Genomic DNA, 19,115 nt, shown 5'->3' on the forward strand with positions numbered 1-19,115 from the left:
GAAAGGCAGATTCAACCCAAACAAATATAAGATGGCCAAAAGTTGTGATAAATAAAAACTGTTTTGCTTGTGTTAGTACATGTTTTTCTAAATGCAAACATTTTTAGAAGTTAAGTATTTTTATTTTCTGTAATCAAATGGTACCATAAAGTAAACATTTGGGTTGATTTTAGCCTAAAGTGTTAAAATATATTGTTGGTTATTTTCAAAGTAATTATTCTCTAATATCTTACTATTAGAAACTATTTCATCTATAATAGGTGTAAAAAAAATTGATTTTACCCTCAGTCATCTACCAATGTTCCTAAAAATGTCATTGCTGATGAGCTGGATGAAATAGTAAGATCTGAAATGTGCACTGAAGCTTGTAATATAACTTTTATGAGTTAATTATGAAGACCTTTATTGGATTCTGATCCCTCTCTGTTTTCTCTCTTTCTTTAGGATCACAACAAGTCAAGTACGCAGAGCTTAAGTGACACTGGATACTCTTCAGATGGGATCTCAAGTTCTCAAGGGGAAATTACAGGTCAAATCCAAGAAGAGAGTATCAAGCTTAGTGAAAGAGGTGCTTCTATCCCCTCTGAAATCACCAAGTTAGAAAGCTCCATGAAACCTTTGCTTGAATCAAAAACTGCCTCAGACCAGAAACACAGGCCTCATTCACTTTCTGTGGGGCAAGAGTACAGTCCTGATGATGAGGCAGCAAGGGATGAATCAGAAGATGACCTCAGTTGCAAGCTTCGTCACGATTATGTGGAAGACAGCAGTGAAAGTGGTTTATCTCCATTGCCAGTAAGACAAAAGAAGTCACATAAAGATTTAACAGATGAAGAATACATGAGGAGACAGATTATGGAAATGAGTGCTGATGAAGAAGAATTTGAAGAATTTGAAAAACAGAAATCTAAAAAGACACATAAAGCCAGTGGGGATTTAGGCAAAGAAAGAAGACGTCTTTCTCACCAGTCTAATAGTTTTGAAGAAGATACAAAGGTTTCAGAGGGTCCTTATAAAACAAAAGAAGAGGAAGATGTTGTAATGGCTGGGGGCCTTCGACGTTTTAAGACGATTGAGCTGAATAACACTAATAGCTACAATCGAGACATTGAGCTCAGTAGTGAACATGACCTCCGAGAACCAGAGCTAGAAATGGAGAGTCTGACTGGTTCTCCTGAGGAGAGATCCAAGGGGGATTATTCATCCACTCTTCCTGCTACTACTCCCAGCTACACTTCTGGAACATCCCCCACTTCTGTGTCATCCATGGAAGATGACAGTGACAGCAGTCCTAGTCGGAGAGCACGACTTGAGGAAGCAAAGCAGCAGAGGAAAGCTCGACATCGGTCCCATGGGCCACTGCTGCCAACTATTGAGGACTCCTCTGAGGAGGATGAGCTTAGGGAGGAGGAAGAACTTCTTAGGGAACAGGAGCAGATGAGAGATTTAGAGCAACAGAGGATTCGAAGTACTGCCCGGAAAACAAAAAGAGATAAGGAGGAACTTCGAGCACAGAGGCGCAGAGAACGGTCCAAAACCCCTCCAAGTAATCTCTCTCCTATTGAGGATGCTTCCCCAACAGAGGAGCTGAGACAGGCTGCAGAGATGGAGGAGCTCCACAGATCATCGTGCTCTGAATATTCACCCTCTATGGACTCAGAGGCAGAAGGTTTTGAGATGATTGGAGGAAAACTTTACAAATCAGGAAAAGAATTCAACCTTCCAACTTTTACATCACTCTACTCCCCAACAGAAAAGACAGCAATGTCAGCATCTGATAAAACTCTAAAAAGTGCAGAAGAGGTATATGAGGAGATGATGAGGAAAGCACAGCTCATGCAAAAGCAAGTGGGAACAATTAATCAACAGAAAGGTAGCTCTCAGTCAGATGGTGGGTATCATCTTGAAGCTGGAACTTCCCTAACTCCAGGCTCAAGCCCCACACAGGTTACTGCACCAATATCCTTTTCCACAACAGGCGGTGATTCAAGAATTGCGGGTATGCAAGCAGCACAACATTTATCAAAAGAAACACAGAACAGAATGATGACACAGAGTGCCAAAATAGAAGGTGTTGTTGGAGTTGCAACAACCAAAGCCCAAATGAATCAGGCTGCCTCAACTCGGCATGGAGGAAGCACAGTGCCAGTTAGCAACAGAGCAGGCTCACAAAGGCCAACACAAGCAACACCTGACCCTGGATCATCCTCCTTGACCTCCAAGGTTTTTTCACTTTTTAAAGGACCCAGCCCCCCAGTCTCCCCCACTACATCTCCGACACAAAGCCCAACACATACACAACCTGTGCGACACACGAGTGGTAGCAGCAGACAGCTGCCGTCTTTACCAGCTGGTGCTACAACAGCTTCAACATCTCACAGTTCTCAAGCACCTCAAAGGACAATGTCACCACGTCTTGTACGGCAACAGTCATCTCAAGATTCACCAGTGATGGTAATAACACTGGGCTCTGAAAGGTCCAGTCCTGCCAAGCCGCTTACTGTAAATTCGTCTACATCTCCTCTATCATCGCCAACACAGGCCAGTTGTAAAACATTATATAGCTCGCAGACCCCTTCAACAAATTCTCCAACATCACCCCAAATACATCCTTCTCATCAGACCCTAAAACATTCTTCTCAAATGGGTCAAAATATTGAAAAAGTTAATGTTGGTGTTAGTGCTATGACCACAAGCGCACAAAGTCGGGGTTCAGTGGAAAATATATCTTTGTGTAAAATCTCTCATGTTCCAGGCACTTCAAAGGTTGTAGGGCAGAGCCAAACACAACCAGACACCACTGTTGTAGATCTAAGAGCTCCACTGAGACCTGCTCCAATTATAATGACAGATCAGGGCATGGATCTAACATCTCTTGCCTCTGACACAAGAAGGTACTCTTTAGGAGCAGAGCAGCCATCTGGTAGGCACACAGCAGTGCAGCCCCTTATTATGAACCTCAATGCACAAGAGCAACCACATGTATCTGTATCAACCCCAACAACAGTTAGTGTAACAGTTGCAGGGTCAACATTCATGTCGCAACCCAAGCAACCAATAGTGTATGGAGACCCCTTGCAGAACCGTGTGGATCTGGGTCAGGGTGTTGGATCAGCTGTGTGTTTAACCCAGAGTAAGCCACTGATTACTGACCCGTCTATTCCCAAAATTGATGCCTGTCTGGAAAATCTTGAAATACAGCAGCAACAACTGCAGTTACAACAGCAGAAGCTTCTGCAGCAGCAACAACTTCTTGAGCAACAGCTTCAGCAGCACCAACAGCAGTCCTCTTTTGCTCGTTACAATTTAGCTAATCAGGTACAACCACTGCTGATGAAAAAAGACCTTGTAGTGGGCCAGACAAGTAGTGCCCAGCCTGTAGTGACTGCTAGTGCCATACCTAGAATATCCCCTCTGGCTCCACCATCAGTGTCTGGGGCTCTTACTTCAAATGTACCCCATGAAATGTATGGTGGCATTGCCTTAGAGCTAAAAAACAAGCCAACAGTAATGAACTTGTCCACAGGTAAACCCCATGTTATGATGGTGCAACTTGATGAGACCAACACATCACAAGGTGGCACAGTTACTCAGCTGGTAAAGCAAGAAGACCAGGCCACTGCTCCTCCTCCACCTCAGGTTTTGGATCTGACTGGACAGCTCAAACCAGAAAACCAAGTGGCTTGTTGTGATGTTGTTTACAAATTGCCCTTTGCTGGTACCTGTTCAGGGTCATTCTCTCAGAAGTCTCCCACTGTATCCTCAGACAAAAATCCCATCACTGAAATCTCTCAAGTAGCTCAACCTCCCCACCCACCACATTACAGTGTTAGCCAACAACAGCAGCAACAAAAGCCTCATGTTACTCAAGGAATAACAATGGCTCATAAACAATATCCACCACCTATACCACCTTCTGGAAGAATACAGCCCTCCATGTCTGATACCAATCTACCTTCAATTACTGATTCTGCTCACTATCAGAACAATCTCCATGGTGGTTTGGCAGTAGATCTTAGCAGTATGAATCAGGTTTATGATGCTGGATACCTTGGCATGGGGGCACAGTATGGCTCTTACACAGACCTGCGTCACCAGGGTGACTTTGCAGGTCCTTCATTACCCCTTCGTCGATATGGCTCCATGTCAAATATTAATTCTGACTATACCTGTGGTTCACGTGACCTAACAGGATCACAGGACTCTAATTTGGCTCAATACAGTGCAACTACTGCTAGGGAGATTAGCCGCATGTGTGCAGCTCTTAACACTGTTGATCACATTGGGAGTCGTTTCGGAAATAACCCTGAACTGGCAGCATATGCAGCTGGAAGGGGTGGACCTTTAGCAAGATTAAATCTCCATCAAGGTTTAGCGTCAGTAAGAGCTAATTTACTTTATGGGCCAGATGGGCGACAAACAGTGAATGGTCAAACTCTAACAAATCTAATAAATGCTAGACAAGCAAGTATACGCGCCTTGTACCCCGCTGCTATGAGAGGAGGTGATGGCATGATATATTCCACCATAAACACTCCCATAGCTTCAACCTTGCCAATTACTACACAGCCGGCTCCAGTCATACGTCCAGTGCCTAGGGGCATTTACAGACCATACCCTACAGGTGTAACTGCTGTACCCTTGGCTAGTCTGACCAGGTTGCCTCAAGTGACTCCCAGAATGCCTCTGTCCACACAAGGGCCATATTCCTACCCTCCTCCAAACCAGTATCCTACGTCAGCCACACCATCAGAAAGTGCTTCTGTATTAAGCAGCTCACACCAGGAAACTCCAGTGTATCTTGGAAAGCCTTTAGCAACAATAGCCGCCCAAACAGCTGCAACTATTCCAACAACTCAACCAGCAGTACAATCAGGAGCACATCATGTATCTGTGCCTGGTATGCAAACCACAACTGGTCATCAAATAGACTGTCCTCAACTTACCTCACAGAGTCTTGCATCACTCTCTCAAGCTCAAGGTCAACCTGCAATTGTTCAACCAGTGCAGCCTCAAATGCAGGCACAACAATTACCTGCACAAACCGAACCTTTATCTTTGACACAAACCCAACCTCAAGCGCAACCCATCAGTCAGCCTCAGTCAGTAGTTCTGCCTCAAACACAGCCAAAAGCAACAACAAATGATACTGCCCAAACACAAAGTTCCAAACTTTCTTCTAAATCTGATGCACAGAAAGGTATGGAAGACGAAAGACTGAGTCAGCAACAAGAGCAATTATTGCAGTTTGAGCGAGAACGGGTTGAACTAGAAAAATTACGACAGATGCGCCTACAAGAGGAGCTAGAAAGAGATCGTATGGAGCTTCAGCGTCACAGAGAAAAAGAGCAGCTACTTGTTCAGCGAGAGCTTCAAGAACTTCAGACAATCAAACAGCAGGTCCTACAGCAACAACAAGCAGAGCGTGAGACACAGCTTATAATGCAAAGAGAACAGTTGGCCCAGCAAAGGATGCAACTTGAGCAAATTCAAACTCTGCAACAGCAGCTTCAGCAGCAGTTGGAGGAACAGAAAAGGCAAAAGACAGCTGCAGTAGAGGCAGCAGCAGTAGCTGCTGCTGCTGAAGCAGCTGCTGCATCAGCTGCAGCTGCAGCAGCAGCAACATCAGCTCAGGGTGCTATCCAAGGGGTAGTTGTTGGAGGAGCGGTCCCTCAAGGGTTTATAATTTGTGACCAGAGTGGTAGAGTAATTCAAAAAGATGGACAAAGTGTTCAGTTCTGGCAGGATGGCCAAGTGGTTCAAGCAGTAATGGCTGCTCGACCTATTCAGAGCTCTGCCTCTGAAATGTCTTTAAAAAGTAGTGACAAGCAGGTTGATTCTAAGACAATGAAAAAGCAGAATTCCATGCCTCGGCTGAGGGATGGCTCAGAAGAAGACTCGGCCAAAAGAATTACAGACAGCTGTGTGCAAACAGACGATGAGGATGGTGAAGACAGGTACTTGAATAGGCGTAGGAGAACAAGGCGCATTGCAGACTGCAGTGTGCAGACTGATGAGGAAGACCAGGCAGAATGGGACCAGCAGCCAGTAAGGCGCAGACGATCTCGTGCATCAAAGCATTCAGAGTCAAGTGGCGAGGCTAAATCTGAAGGATCATCTAAAGTGGCTTCTGCAAGCATAGCTATTCAGACCACTAATGACTCATCATGCCAAACAGAATCAGACCAACTTGGCAGGGTTTCACCTGCAATCCACATCACTATGGCGGAGACCTCAAAGGTTGATCTATTACATTACATAGCAGCTCCTGAAAGGACTCACAAAGGAGAGAGTCTAGCCTGCCAGACTGAACCAGAATCCCATTCTCAGGGAGTAGTTGCCCCTCAGCTGAGTGTCCCTACAACTATTAGTCCATACTCAACAAGTCTTCATATAGTAGGAGCAAATACACCTGACCCGACCTCTCCCAGACTCCAAGGAGTTGCTAAGTTTGAAAGGAGAAAACCAGACCCTCTGGAAATTGGCTATCATCACCATCATCAACAAAATGAGTGCTTATCTCGACAACCTCCCAAATCGCCCCAAGTATTATATTCCCCAGTATCTCCACTGTCTCCTCATCGCATGTTGGAAACAACATTTGCCTCCCAGGAGAAACTTAACAAGGCCCATGTTACACCACAGCAGAAGGCTTTCACTGCTGAATCTCCTCAACGCCACCAGTCGCTGCCAAGACCCATAAAAAATGTGCAGCGTTCAATGTCGGATCCAAAGCCTCTCAGCCCAACATCAGAGGACCCTGCCAAGAACAGGTTCTCTCCATATCATCATCAAGTTGTGTCGAGCAGCCAGGTACAAGCTTTTCAATCTTTGAACTGAATTTAATAAATGCAAATGTTTTATCATATTATGTTTATAAGAAATGCTTGTTTTCAAGTTAAAATTTAAAGGGTAATATGAGATCTAGAAGAATAAATTAGCAACTGAAGGTCAAATAAAAGAGATGACATTTCATATAAGTGATGAAAATGCCATAGTACTTTTCTATATATACAAAACTAGTTACTATATTACTAATACTTGTGAGTGTAAAAATAAAATATTTAAACCAAACAGTACAAAAAAATGGTTGCATCGTATGAGTGTAGATAATCACACAGGATCTGGCACTAAAGAGGAAGTGACAGAAAGCTCTCATAAGAGCATCTGGCCATGTCAGAAAAGCCTCTCTGTTGTATCTCCTCCTTCTTCCTCCTATCTTGCCCCCACCCTGCCTTCTAAATGTGGAAAACCCCTTAAGTACTGCCAGGGGGTGACACACAATGTAAAGGAATCCTGGTTCTACTTTGCTTTCTTCATGATTGTTAGCAGCTGGGCAAAGTAAATTAGCACTGCTGCGCACTTAAACCAAAATTAGTCTGAGAAGTGTTCTTTGCATTTGTATCCAAAATCTGTAGTGTTAGAGTTTAATGCAAGTCTCTCTTGTGGATACTTGAAATCTCCATGGATCTGCTCAACATAACTATTTTGTGAGTAATATATTAGTATAAATGTCTTTTATGTAATTCTATTTTCATTTACAGAATCTGATTATTCGAGCCTGCATGCCATTTATTATTGGTTACGTAAAAGATAGTTAAAATCTGATAAAAAAGAAAGGAAAATAAGGAGTAGGAATGAAAGGACCTTACTCTCATGTTTCTCAATTTGTCAACGTTTTAGGCTTTTATTTACATTGATAAAATTATTTAGACACACATTTTCGCAAATATCCTAATATTGAGGTTTACTTGTTTTATATTTAACAAATTAAATATGAGTTTAAAGAAGCACAAATATGACTTAGCCTGGGTGATAACAATATTTGTGGCTAATGATCAACATTGTTGAACTTGCTGCTTTTGTAATAATTAACACAAATTAATCTTCACCTTAAAGTGAGGAAAGTGCTGTATGTTGATTTCAGCTGCTTAACAATTCACACACTACATTTTCAGTGTTGTGGTGTGCCTGACTTAAGACATCACAGAGTAACTTTACCTTCATTGGAAATTTTTAGAGTAATAAGCTGAAACAATTTAGTTGAATAATTGACACATTTTTACTCAGTTCATTTAATATCAGGTGTTTTAAAAACATGTTATGCAAACTAATTTTTTTTTTCATTTTAGTGTTCAGAAGAAATATATTGACCCTCTCTGAATACCCAGTATAGAATAATGAGTTTAATTTACATAAACAGATTCTGTTTATAGCTCAGTGTTTACTGATGTGTCTCTTGCTCTCATAGCAGATGGCCTCCCTGCAGCAGCAGCAGAACTCTCTGATGAGGAAAGTAAAGAGGACTCTCCCCAGCCCACCACCAGAGGAGGCTCCACTCCCTATTGTTACTCCAGCACAAATGTACAGCTCTCCTGGCATGTCGCAGAGGGTCCTTCCAAGACCTGCCCAAGGAGTTACCAAGGCTGGTCTGCTGAGTGAATTAAAAGCTGTGGAGCAAGAGTCGTCAAAACTGCGTAAGCAGCAAGCTGAACTGGAGGAAGAGGAAAAAGAGATTGATGCCAAACTGCGCTATTTGGAACTAGGCATAACTCAGCGAAAGGAGACTATGGTGAAGGAGAGGGAAAGGAGAGAGTTGGCTTACCTGCGATGTATGGGGGATGCTCGAGACTACATGTCAGACAGTGAGCTCAATAATCTCAGAATGGCAGCTGCATCTGGATCTTATGATGCTAATGGTTTGCTGACAAGGCCTAGCACTGCACCACTGAGTCAGTTTACTAATGACCTCAATGTAGCCTCTCAGTATCCCTCAACTTCCACTTATATGCCATATCCATATCCTCAAAGTCAGCCATCAACACAACAGCCTGGCTCTGCTTATCCGCAAATAGGTTTTCAGCCTCCTCAGTACCCAACCACTGCCCCCCAGCCTGGAACCTTCCAACCCCATCCTCCTACCGGCCCTGGGTACCAGAACCAAGGAGCCTATTCTTCTCGCACATATGGCCAGTCCTATCAAACAGACTTTTCCATGCAGCAGCATAGTCATCAGAGCTTCCACTCTCCCGGTCAGCCTATGCCAGGGCAGAGCCTTCCTTACCCCAGCCATAGTTCCTACCAACCTGGCCTCACCTACCAGCCCCAGGCAGAAATCCTTACGGTTCATCAAAGACCAAGGCAAACATCTTTGGCAGACCTTGAACAAAAGCTCCCCACCAACTATGAGGTCATTAGCAACCCAGCAGTCTCAGTGGCTACATCAGCTCCAGATAGCAGCTTTGGTACAGTTTATAGTAGTACATATGGACAATACCGTGCTCCAGAGCCAGGCCTGACTCACTCAGTGGACAGCCCCACCTCTACTTATGGTTCAGATGGTATTTATACCTCCAACCTGGAGCAGAATATTCCAAGGAACTACGTGATGATTGATGACATAAGTGAATTGACAAAAGATAATACAGGCCAACCCACTGATGCTCTCGGCCATCCTGTTGGTGGGCGGTATCGCAGTGAGAATGGCCCTGCGAGAGGGGGTGCCTATGATGAGCCAGTTGATGCTTATGGCAGACCTACAGGGCCAACTGGTTACCAGAGCACAGTGGACAGTCGCACCAGCACCACAGTGAGTGGAGGCTCATCTTATTACTATGATGATTATAAACACACATCACGCTCTGGTAGCCACAAAGTCACATCCAAAAATCTTGCTCCTGCTGTAGTTTCTTCTAAACGTAGTAAGCATAGGAAGCAGGGAATGGAGCAGAAAATTTCTAAATTCTCCCCTATCGAGGAAGCTCGGGATGTGGAGTCTGATCTTGCCTCTTACACAATGACAACATCAACTGGGGGTACATGTCCAGTTGTGTCAAGATCCAAGAAGCTTCAGGATGATGTCGCCTATGGCATGAAAAAATATGATCAGCAGAAATATTATGGCACCAGTCATGAAGGTCTTGAGGAAGAGGACCGCATGTACAGCTCTGGTAGGTCCAGGTCTACAGGATACGGAATGGACAAGATATCATCTAGAGATGCCCCGGGCCAGCGCAGTAAATCCTATGAAAGAGATGCTATGGAGCGGTCTCATAGAAGCAGCCGCAGTGGAAGGCCACCCATGCGAAATCAGAATTCAGAAGAAGAGAGCCCACTCAGTCCTGTTGGAAAGCCCGTAGGCATGGGAAAAGGATCTGGCATACCAGAGGCCCATGATGTGAGAAACCAGTATGGTTCTAGCCATTCACTACCAGATGTGCAGGACCACCACAAGAAAGACCTTCCCAGAAGTCATGTCTATAAACCAGATGATCCTTATCTTGTAGATGACATGCATTGTGCTGTTTCTGACAGTGAAGGTAACTGGTGCTAAATTATTTGTGCTTTGCTTTGTTCTTACCACTTTTCAAGTGTGATGAAAAGACTGCATGCCAAATGTGAACAAAAACTCCATGATTTTATTTATCTTGTGATTTTCTTTTGTTCAATGTTTCCCTCATTTATGAAGCCAAAAATCTTTTATACCTATGTTTTGCATGCATGGTTTTTACATGTGAGGCAATGCATGAAGTCTGCTTTTCACTCTTTTTTTCTGTTGGATTCCTCATAAATATGCATGGCTCTGGAATGGGGAGCATGCTTTTCTTCTAATGCATCATTCTGCATGCTATTCTACATAAAACAACAGCTGACTGATATTTTGTTTATTGGTTTTTAAAAAGCATATCATTTAAGCCAAGAGGAGACTGATTGGTTTGAGAAACCACGGGAGGCCCGCTCTGATCGGTCACGACATCATGGAAGTGGGAGTCACTCCTCCACAGGTAGACGTAGTAAACACTCCTACCATGACTATGATGAACCGCCAGAGGAGTACTGTCAACAGGACGAGTACAACCAACGCCACCCCTCCTCTACGCCACGAGACCACCGTCATCACGGCAGCAGCTCTGGCAGGCACAGCTCTTCTCGCCACTCCTCAGAAGACCCCAGATCTTCGCGCTCTTCCAGGACGCACCCCAAGGACCCATCAGGTCGTGCTGAAGGCAGGACCACCTCATCTGTGCAAAGAAGGAGTGGCACAGATTCCCGCTCTGCTCACGGAAGCCCAAGAAATTCAGGCGACTTCTCTCGAGACTCGCCCTCTGGTCATCACCATGGTACTGCTGGAAGGACCCAGAGAACACAAGGAGAACGTACAGCCACCAGGAGACAAGATCCTTCTAAACCTCCGAGCCAGCAGGCTCCTCAGGGCCATGCTGGGCAGCAGCGATCAAGTGGTCAGGGGCAGTCAGGAAGACATCCAGGCTCTGAACCACTTGATGCCAGCCAACAGGCTCAGCAGCAGCATCAACAGAGTGTGCCACAACAACAACAACAGCAGCAGCAGCAGCCACCACAACACAGCCAGACCCCTCAGAGTAGTCAGCCTTCAACAACAACAGCTGGAACTGGACCAACACAGCAACAGCAGCTGGCCAAGCCTGGACAAGCTCCATCGCAGGGAAGGCAGCCAGGAGTGGGGTCTGCAGCAGGGCAGCAGGCCACAGCGGTAAGTGGAACTGATGTATGTTTATTTACATATAAAAATTATATTTTCTGCAATGTTTTTTTTATGTTGTAGTGTTCTGTAATAGTCTGCCATGATGATGCTTATTAAAACAAGCCTTTAAATACTAGTCCTCTGTCCTGTTAAAACCTTCAACTTCTTGTGGTAAAAGTCACAACAGATCAATACTCTTCATTACTTTTGATCAGTGGAGTGTAGTACCAGACTTAATAAACCCCAAATCCCCCAATTAAGACTGTGTATAGTCCTATGCAATCATAAATGAGAAGATAAGCAAACAATAATACTGGAATGAACTTTGACCTTTTGACTAAAAGGTTAAAAAGTGATTAGCATTATATTTTAATCTCTGTTGTTTGCTCTTTTTCTCATTGTAGTTGTGACAGTTTTTTTAATGTTTGTACCTATTTTATCATTTTATTCAGTACTTTTGCAGAAAAGACAAAGCAACTATAGCAAGAAAAATAATGACAATAACACCCTAAATTTAGTAAACTAGTTTAAATCTTTCCAAAAGTAAAAAAGCCAACAATAATTATTATCTCAACCTAATTTTCTACAGCCAAAAATTGATGCCACACCTGCAGCAGCTGCCACAGGAATGAAACCTCCAGCTGGAGTCGCAACAGCGCCCCAGCCCTCCAAAATAGCCACACCTCCTCTTACAGGCATAGGTCAGTGTCACTTTTCATATTACAAAACCACATGCAATTGTTTGAAAACATTTAGTTTGTGATGGATTTGTGTTCCTTCATTTTTTTTTTTCTTCTGTGCAGGCTCCAAGGCTGCTCCTGTTGGGATCGGGAGCAAACCGGTTGGTATAGGAAGTGCTGCAGCAGGTCAGGCACCAGCTGAAGGAGAAAACGTTCTCACCAAAATCCTACAGGGAGGGGCCGCGGAACAGGCTGGGAAACTGGGAGATGGTACAGTCATGTCTTTGTGTTTACACATTACTCATTTTAAAAACTGTAAAAGAAAAAAAAAGGAATCATCATCACAGCATCACTTCTTTACTTTCTTTTTAATTATTCTAACAGCTTTGTCTGGTCTTGGAAAAAAGTTCACCTCATTTTGGTGAACTGAAGAGAGGAGGGTAAGTGAGTTGCAGTTTTTATATTCTCTCACAGATGTTTTGGTAGGGAGGCAATCATACCTAAAAAAAAATCCCTTAGTTTGTTTTTGTTAATATTTGAGTTAGAAGCATGAATTGCTTCTGGGATGGTGAGAACAGGTGGCAGAAACCATTTTAAATTACACATTTTTTGGAAAGTGATTATGCATGGTTTATTGCCTCCCTTTTCTTTATTTAATTTTTTTCTAATCAGCTGTGTTTTCTCTTTCAGGGATAAAACGAGGCGGATCAGTAGCTTTGTACCGGAAAACCTATGAAACCACATCAAATTCATTTAACTCTGCAGAGAAAACAGAGGAGAGACCCTGAATGCATCAGTGAGTATGGACACTTTTTTGTTTTACGTTTTAATTTTTTGTTCTTGATAGTGGGATGAATATGTTGTACTCACACAATTAAGCACTTGGAAATCCTGCTATGATAGTAAACATTTCAAATATGTGTTTATTTTTGTGATTTGATGTCATGTAATCTTTAACAGTAGCTTGAGAAACAAAAAATGGACACGTTCAGCGTTATGATTCCATCAGTTTGAATGTTAGACTTCAGGTTGAAAAAAAACATAAAGTCCCATCACATTTAGATTAATAGATTAATGTTCTATCACATGTATATTTACATAAATTAGCATAGTCATGTCTGCATAATGAGAGGCTCAAAAGAAATGATGACTCATTAAATGCTGTGACTCTCTGTACCTTTCCCTTACCCCAAATTACCAAACAGACCTGGAATCAAAGGATGCCTTGTCAGCACTGTATTCCCCAGACATGGGCTCACGATTGAAGGGAATTAAATAAGGGGGATCGCTTTGTCAGCACGCTGTTACAAGACATGAGGAGAGGACTGAAGAGGCCTGAAAGTAAGTGGATGCTTTGAAAGAGCTACAACTTCAGAATGATGATGATAGAAACATTCAAAGCCTCATTAGATCATTGGTAAGTGTGTAAAAATACCTAAATATCACTCTGAGGGCACATGTTTGTATGCAGGTACTGATAGGTAGCTTAGTCTGGTTTTATTTTAGTTTACCCTGATTTTTGTGTGTGGTTATGAGTCATGTCATTAGATTGCTGTTTTCTCAGGCGGTGTTGTGAAAGGCAGGGTCTGCTTGAATCTTGTGCTGCAGAGGTGAGAGGCCAAAGCTTTAAAAAAGGGGAAATCAGCAAACCTGCAATAATCTGGGCTAAGACCAGTGTGCTAAAATCAGCCCAAGAATCTTCACCAAGGCTTACTTTAATGTCACACATGCTAAGGCACACAAGGATAAAACAAAGCACCTGCAGGCACTCAGAATCATAACACATAGTCGACATCATTCATTACATGGTAGAATAAACTGTTTCTGCTCAACAGAGCAGAACTACAGAAGTGTAGACAAAGCAGATTACAATAGATTTTATTTTTCCTCTGTCAAAAAAAGCAATAAAATGCATCAAGTTGAGACCAATTTGGTCAAGATCTAACTTTTATTTAATCTATTTTTAATAATCAGTATCGGTGCTCAATCTGAGGAGTCAGAAATTGAATGTGAAGTTAAACCAAGCTTACTGGCAACAGAACTGCTACAGGCTGGAGTTTCATGGGAAGCAGGATCCAGCTGGGGTTGAGAGGACAGAAAAAGGACAGACACAGAAGGATTGGTCCAGGTGTAGCTTATATGGGAAGACAAGCAGAGAACACAAAATTAATGACATCAATAATTGCATGTACAAACACTGAGAGTAAAAAAATAAAGACAAATAAGTAAGTAAATGTGGTCAGTTTGTCCTCTAGCAGTCTGAGTCTATAGCAGCAGAACTAAGGGATAGCTCAGGAAACCCAAGCCAACTCCAACTGTAGGATTTATCAAAAAGGAAAGTTTTAAGCCTCGTCTTAAATGTAGACAGACCGTCTGCCTCATATACAGAAATTGTAACTGAAAGCTCTGCCTCCTGTTCTACTTTTAAAAACTCTAAGAACCACAAGTAAACCTGCAGTGTGAGAGTGAAGCACTCTGTTGTAACCACGATAAGATCTTTAATATAAAAACAACTGGGCTATTAAGAACTTGGTATGTTAGATTTAAGATTTTAAATTCTATTCTGAATTATGCAGGGAGGCAATGAAGAGAAGCTAAAATTGGAAAAATATGGTCTCTCCTTTTAACGGTCATCAGAACTCTGGCAGTAGTATTTTGGATCAACTGAAAGCTATTTAATGATATTAAATTTATTTTAAAGGGAACTTTATTAAGTTTGTTTTACTTTGCAATACAAGGGAGCATTAGGTTTTTGTGCCAGGTGAATTTATGATTAATTCGTTTATCATCACCAACATGTCTTCACTGTCTTTCTTTCAGGTCAACATTAAGAATGTGGTGATATGGAGACAGAAAGGAGCACTCTGCCTTATCTCATCCTCTGCATGTGATCTGGGAAACAGCTCGATGCCCTGCTAACAGAGGATGGTGGATATGATGGGAGAAACTCAGCGTGTTTGTTCATGTGCAACGGCTCAGTAAAAGAAGCCTCACAGCGCCCTCTACAGAGGTCTTTCTGCAACAGCTCTCATGTCTGAGGAGTACACGTCAAGGCTTCTTGATTCTGCATTGATGTCTTCAGATTATTTTCATGAAGAAAAAAACAAGATTCCATAGGTTTTCCTTACATTAAAGCGACTGATCCTGGTTCACAATAATAACACTTAACTGGAACAGACGAAGCTTATTACAGCAACAACAACCAACCCGGAGATTCTATTAAAATCCTTAAATGCTTGGTTTCTGTGATCTCCACAGTACATTCCAGTAGAGGGAAACCGACCCTTTCTTTGAATGTGTTTTTATTTATTGTCTGTTTTGTTTCAGTGTCTACAGAATGCATTGTGTAAATGTGGACACGAGAATGCACGCACAATTGAAAACCAGAAAAAAAGCCCATATCAATCCTTTTTTTTTCCATCACCTGAAGGATGCCGCTGCTCATTAGTTGTAGGTTTTTTTGGGGGAAGGGAATTACTACCAGCGTGCCGATAAGTGTGAGATTCACACAGACGAGAGGACCAAATGAAAGAGTGGCCACGGCTCTTTTTTTAGCCATTGTAAAGCCATCATACATTCATCCCCAGAGCCTTGTGGGACTTTATCCTTTTTGTTGACTTCTCTCATATTTTAGTTTTTGGGGATTTTTTGTTTCAATTTGTTGTTTTTTTGCCTGATAATGAATGAAAGAGCCTTATTTGCTATGTTTGTACTAGTATACCTCATGTTTTAAAGCATCCATATCATCCTGAGTTTCTTTTTACGCTGTATGATATTGTATGTACATACAACAAATCAGAGATCTACTATGTAAATTTGTCATTTGTGTATTTAACGACTCACTCTCCGGCGAGTTTCTTTTTATGTCGTTATGTGTTTTAAGTTGGTAAAACTTTGTATTTTCACTTTATATTTGTTCATATCTCCGTTTTATTGCATCAGATATTTTTGCTTATTGATTTTTAAAAGCAATAGCATGCAGCAAATGGTATATAGCACAATGGTGTAAATGTCGTCTCAATTCGTGATGGGAAATATCAAACATGTCTGTCAACAAATAGCAGTAATAAAATCTGTCAGAGGGTTTACAACCACAGCATCACATGTACAGACATGCATGATATGTTCAGCATGCAGACAGGTACACCCACACTCACGCACACTTCATAAATATATATATATACATATATATATTGATCTCTTACAAATACATACTGTACACGTTACACTCTTTGCAACCATGTTCCAATTCAGAGCCAAGGTTAATTAAGTTCTCACCAAATAGACTTGTTAACCTCCTGCTGATTAATGAGGTTACCAATTCACTAACAAGCTGGGCCCACTGCCTCTATTTGTGCAGACTACACACACCAAAACACACACACAAGCATGCATCAAGATACAGGAGAGGACGAAAGCAATTATCAAGTCAAATGTTCTATGCAATGACTCATTTTGAACCTGGAAATGATTTAGCCTGAATCAGTTTATTGTCATCACAAGAAAAACAACACAATTATGAACTAAAATCCTTAAAAAAAAATAGGAACTGGAAATGTTTTTACTTAGGAACTTGTCTGTATGAATTTGAATACTGAATATTGTTTTTATTTTCGTGGCATGTTTTGACCCCTCGTTCCCCACACTTGGAGGGGGGGGGACTTGTTGCCAAAGGGTAAACTGTGTAGACTGTCGGTTTTGAATGTCCACCATCATGTTGCTTCGAAGCATGGGTTTGCTTGGCTTTGTCTGGCTGTTTGTAAGCCCTCATTGAGTTGTTGTGCATTTTGGCTGACCCCGGGCTCCTCAGTGTTTGGCTTGCAGTGACTGTCTGTGCGGCTGTAAACTTGTAACGCAGATGGTCAGCACTTTCTCATTAATACGTGTCAATGTACATATTGGGTGTCGGTATAACCTGTGGGCTGAATGGAATGTTTATATTGGATATTTAATTGTCGACTAACCCACTCAGCAGCCAAGCCATTTGAAAGGTGCATGATTAGATCCTTCATTCTTGGAAGTTGTACTAGAATTTGTTTTTTCTTAAAAAAAAAAGAAATTAAAAAAAGGTAAGGCATGATTTTTTTCCACAAAGGTTTGCCTAACAAACCTTGACCTTCACTGGCCAACAAAGAGAATATCAGAGGGTTAAAGATGTTCAGCCAGTCATTCACAAATCAGGGCATGTCATTTTCGAAAGCACAAAGCCTGACTGGTAGCACTCGCTGCTCAACAAAGCGCAGAAATAGAGGTTGCGTAAGCGAGCAGCGTGAGATCTGCGTCAGAACAAAGGTGCAGTGAAGTCAATATGAAGTGCATGAGACCAAAACAGCCTTCAGTGCAGCCATGCAGACGAACAGGAAGGCAGACAGACACATTTTCACATTCTTACTGTAAATACGACTTCATTTCTCTGTACAGCTTTTGAGTTTTGAGTACGGCTGTCATGTGCATCCCCATGCCGTATTTGCTGCCAACTTTTGTGTATAAAAATATTTATTATTACCACTATGATGATGATGAGGATGATGAAACTAATAATGATGATGATTATGAATATTATTGCATAAACATAGTGTATGTGGCTGACTTGTATTGACTCTTTACAACAGTGGAACCAAACTCGTACTCTGAAACATATTCAGTGTGTGTAGAGTTTCTATACATATTGTATTTCTCCAACAAATAAAACAAAAAAACAACAAAAAAACCCAGAATGCCTCCAACAAGAGGTCTTCAGTTTGATGGATATGATCTGGAGGTGATAAAGGGAAGCAGTAAAGAGGGGGAAAAAAGAAACTAAAAATCTGGAAAATGTCATTCACTGTTGTAAGTGCAATGAGCAAAATGTCAGTCGTGTATCCATTGTGAAACCTTGTGTTCTAATCAGTGTATTCCTGTAAACAGGTAGAGTACATTTTGGTGCATCATGTCAAGTAATGTGAAAATATTGACCCTGCAATTTCCAAACAAGAGAAATGAATAAAAAGAAAATAAGTTTATTGTGATTGCTGTGTGCAGTTCTTCTCTGTGTGTCACCAGTTTTCCTTGCAGGGAATAATGAAAACCCTTGGTTGTAAGGAGGGAGCTTCATACAGGGGCTTCGTGCCGATAAAAAAAAAAGGAGAGCGATCAAGAATAAGACCTCCGTAGCAATGAGACTGTTCAGATAATACCAGGTTTCATGTGCTGAGGTGGTGATGACTTATCCCAGTGTGGGTGGTGGAGAGAGAAGTGTGAAGATCAGTGTTTGGCAATCCAAAAGGAGAGATGGAGGTGTGAGAGTCTATTTGTACAGGAAAGAGAAATGAAATGGTTTCCACTGATGCTTATGTCTTTATCCTCTACAGCTCACCAGATGATGCAGGAACATTCTCAAACTGCTATTGTGCAAAGATATAATACACATGTCTTTCACCGTGTGTCTACATGTGGCACCAAACAGAGTTTAAACTAGTTGATTTCAACATGAATGAATTTGGTGCAGAAATAATTTGTCCATAAGTATGTTTTATGTGCACATTAATGCTCCAGTTTTAAACCTTATCATAGTAATAAACATTGTTCAACAAATATTTCTCAGACTAAGAGTAAGCTGTTTATACGGGTTGTTTGTAATCCTGATTGCCTATATGGGTGGGTTCAAAAATTTCCCATCATTTTAGCTGATCATTTTTGTATTAGTGAAGACATCTTGATAGACACGTTTTTGATCTTGTATATTTGGATCCTTCTCTATGTTTTTTTTAATCAATAGACATGAAACAGACAATTTTTTGAAAGTTCATATATGAGTTTACTTTCCTATACTAAACAGATCCTCATGATCTATCATGTGGTTGAGTTTTATTCTGTTAGTCTGATATATCCTCACTTAATGTCACTGCATCAACACTTTTGTGGCAGAAATGTGTCCTTCATGAACAAAGATG

At 41.8% G+C, this 19,115-nt stretch overlaps 1 protein-coding gene across 3 annotated transcripts in view; it reads left to right on the forward strand.

Moving 5' to 3' along the window:
• Positions 1-18,185, forward strand: part of bsnb (bassoon (presynaptic cytomatrix protein) b) — a 73,401-nt gene extending 55,216 nt beyond the window's left edge. For 2 of the 3 annotated variants that reach the window (XM_017435455.3, XM_017435457.3), the window contains exons 5-13: positions 445-6,813; positions 8,252-10,319; positions 10,683-11,512; positions 12,093-12,204; positions 12,307-12,453; positions 12,568-12,623; positions 12,874-12,979; positions 13,389-13,524; positions 15,004-18,185. In XM_017435455.3, coding sequence (XP_017290944.1) covers positions 445-6,813; positions 8,252-10,319; positions 10,683-11,512; positions 12,093-12,204; positions 12,307-12,453; positions 12,568-12,608 — 9,567 coding nt within the window. In that variant the 3' untranslated portion in view covers positions 12,609-12,623; positions 12,874-12,979; positions 13,389-13,524; positions 15,004-18,185. The remainder of the gene's footprint in view (positions 1-444; positions 6,814-8,251; positions 10,320-10,682; positions 11,513-12,092; positions 12,205-12,306; positions 12,454-12,567; positions 12,624-12,873; positions 12,980-13,388; positions 13,525-15,003) is intronic. The other variant, XM_017435456.3, reaches the window with a different exon arrangement.
• The last annotated feature ends 930 nt before the right edge of the window (positions 18,186-19,115 follow it).

The sequence above is a fragment of the Kryptolebias marmoratus genome, linkage group LG4, assembly GCF_001649575.2.
Source record: "Kryptolebias marmoratus isolate JLee-2015 linkage group LG4, ASM164957v2, whole genome shotgun sequence".
Taxonomy (NCBI): Eukaryota; Metazoa; Chordata; class Actinopteri; order Cyprinodontiformes; family Rivulidae; genus Kryptolebias; species Kryptolebias marmoratus.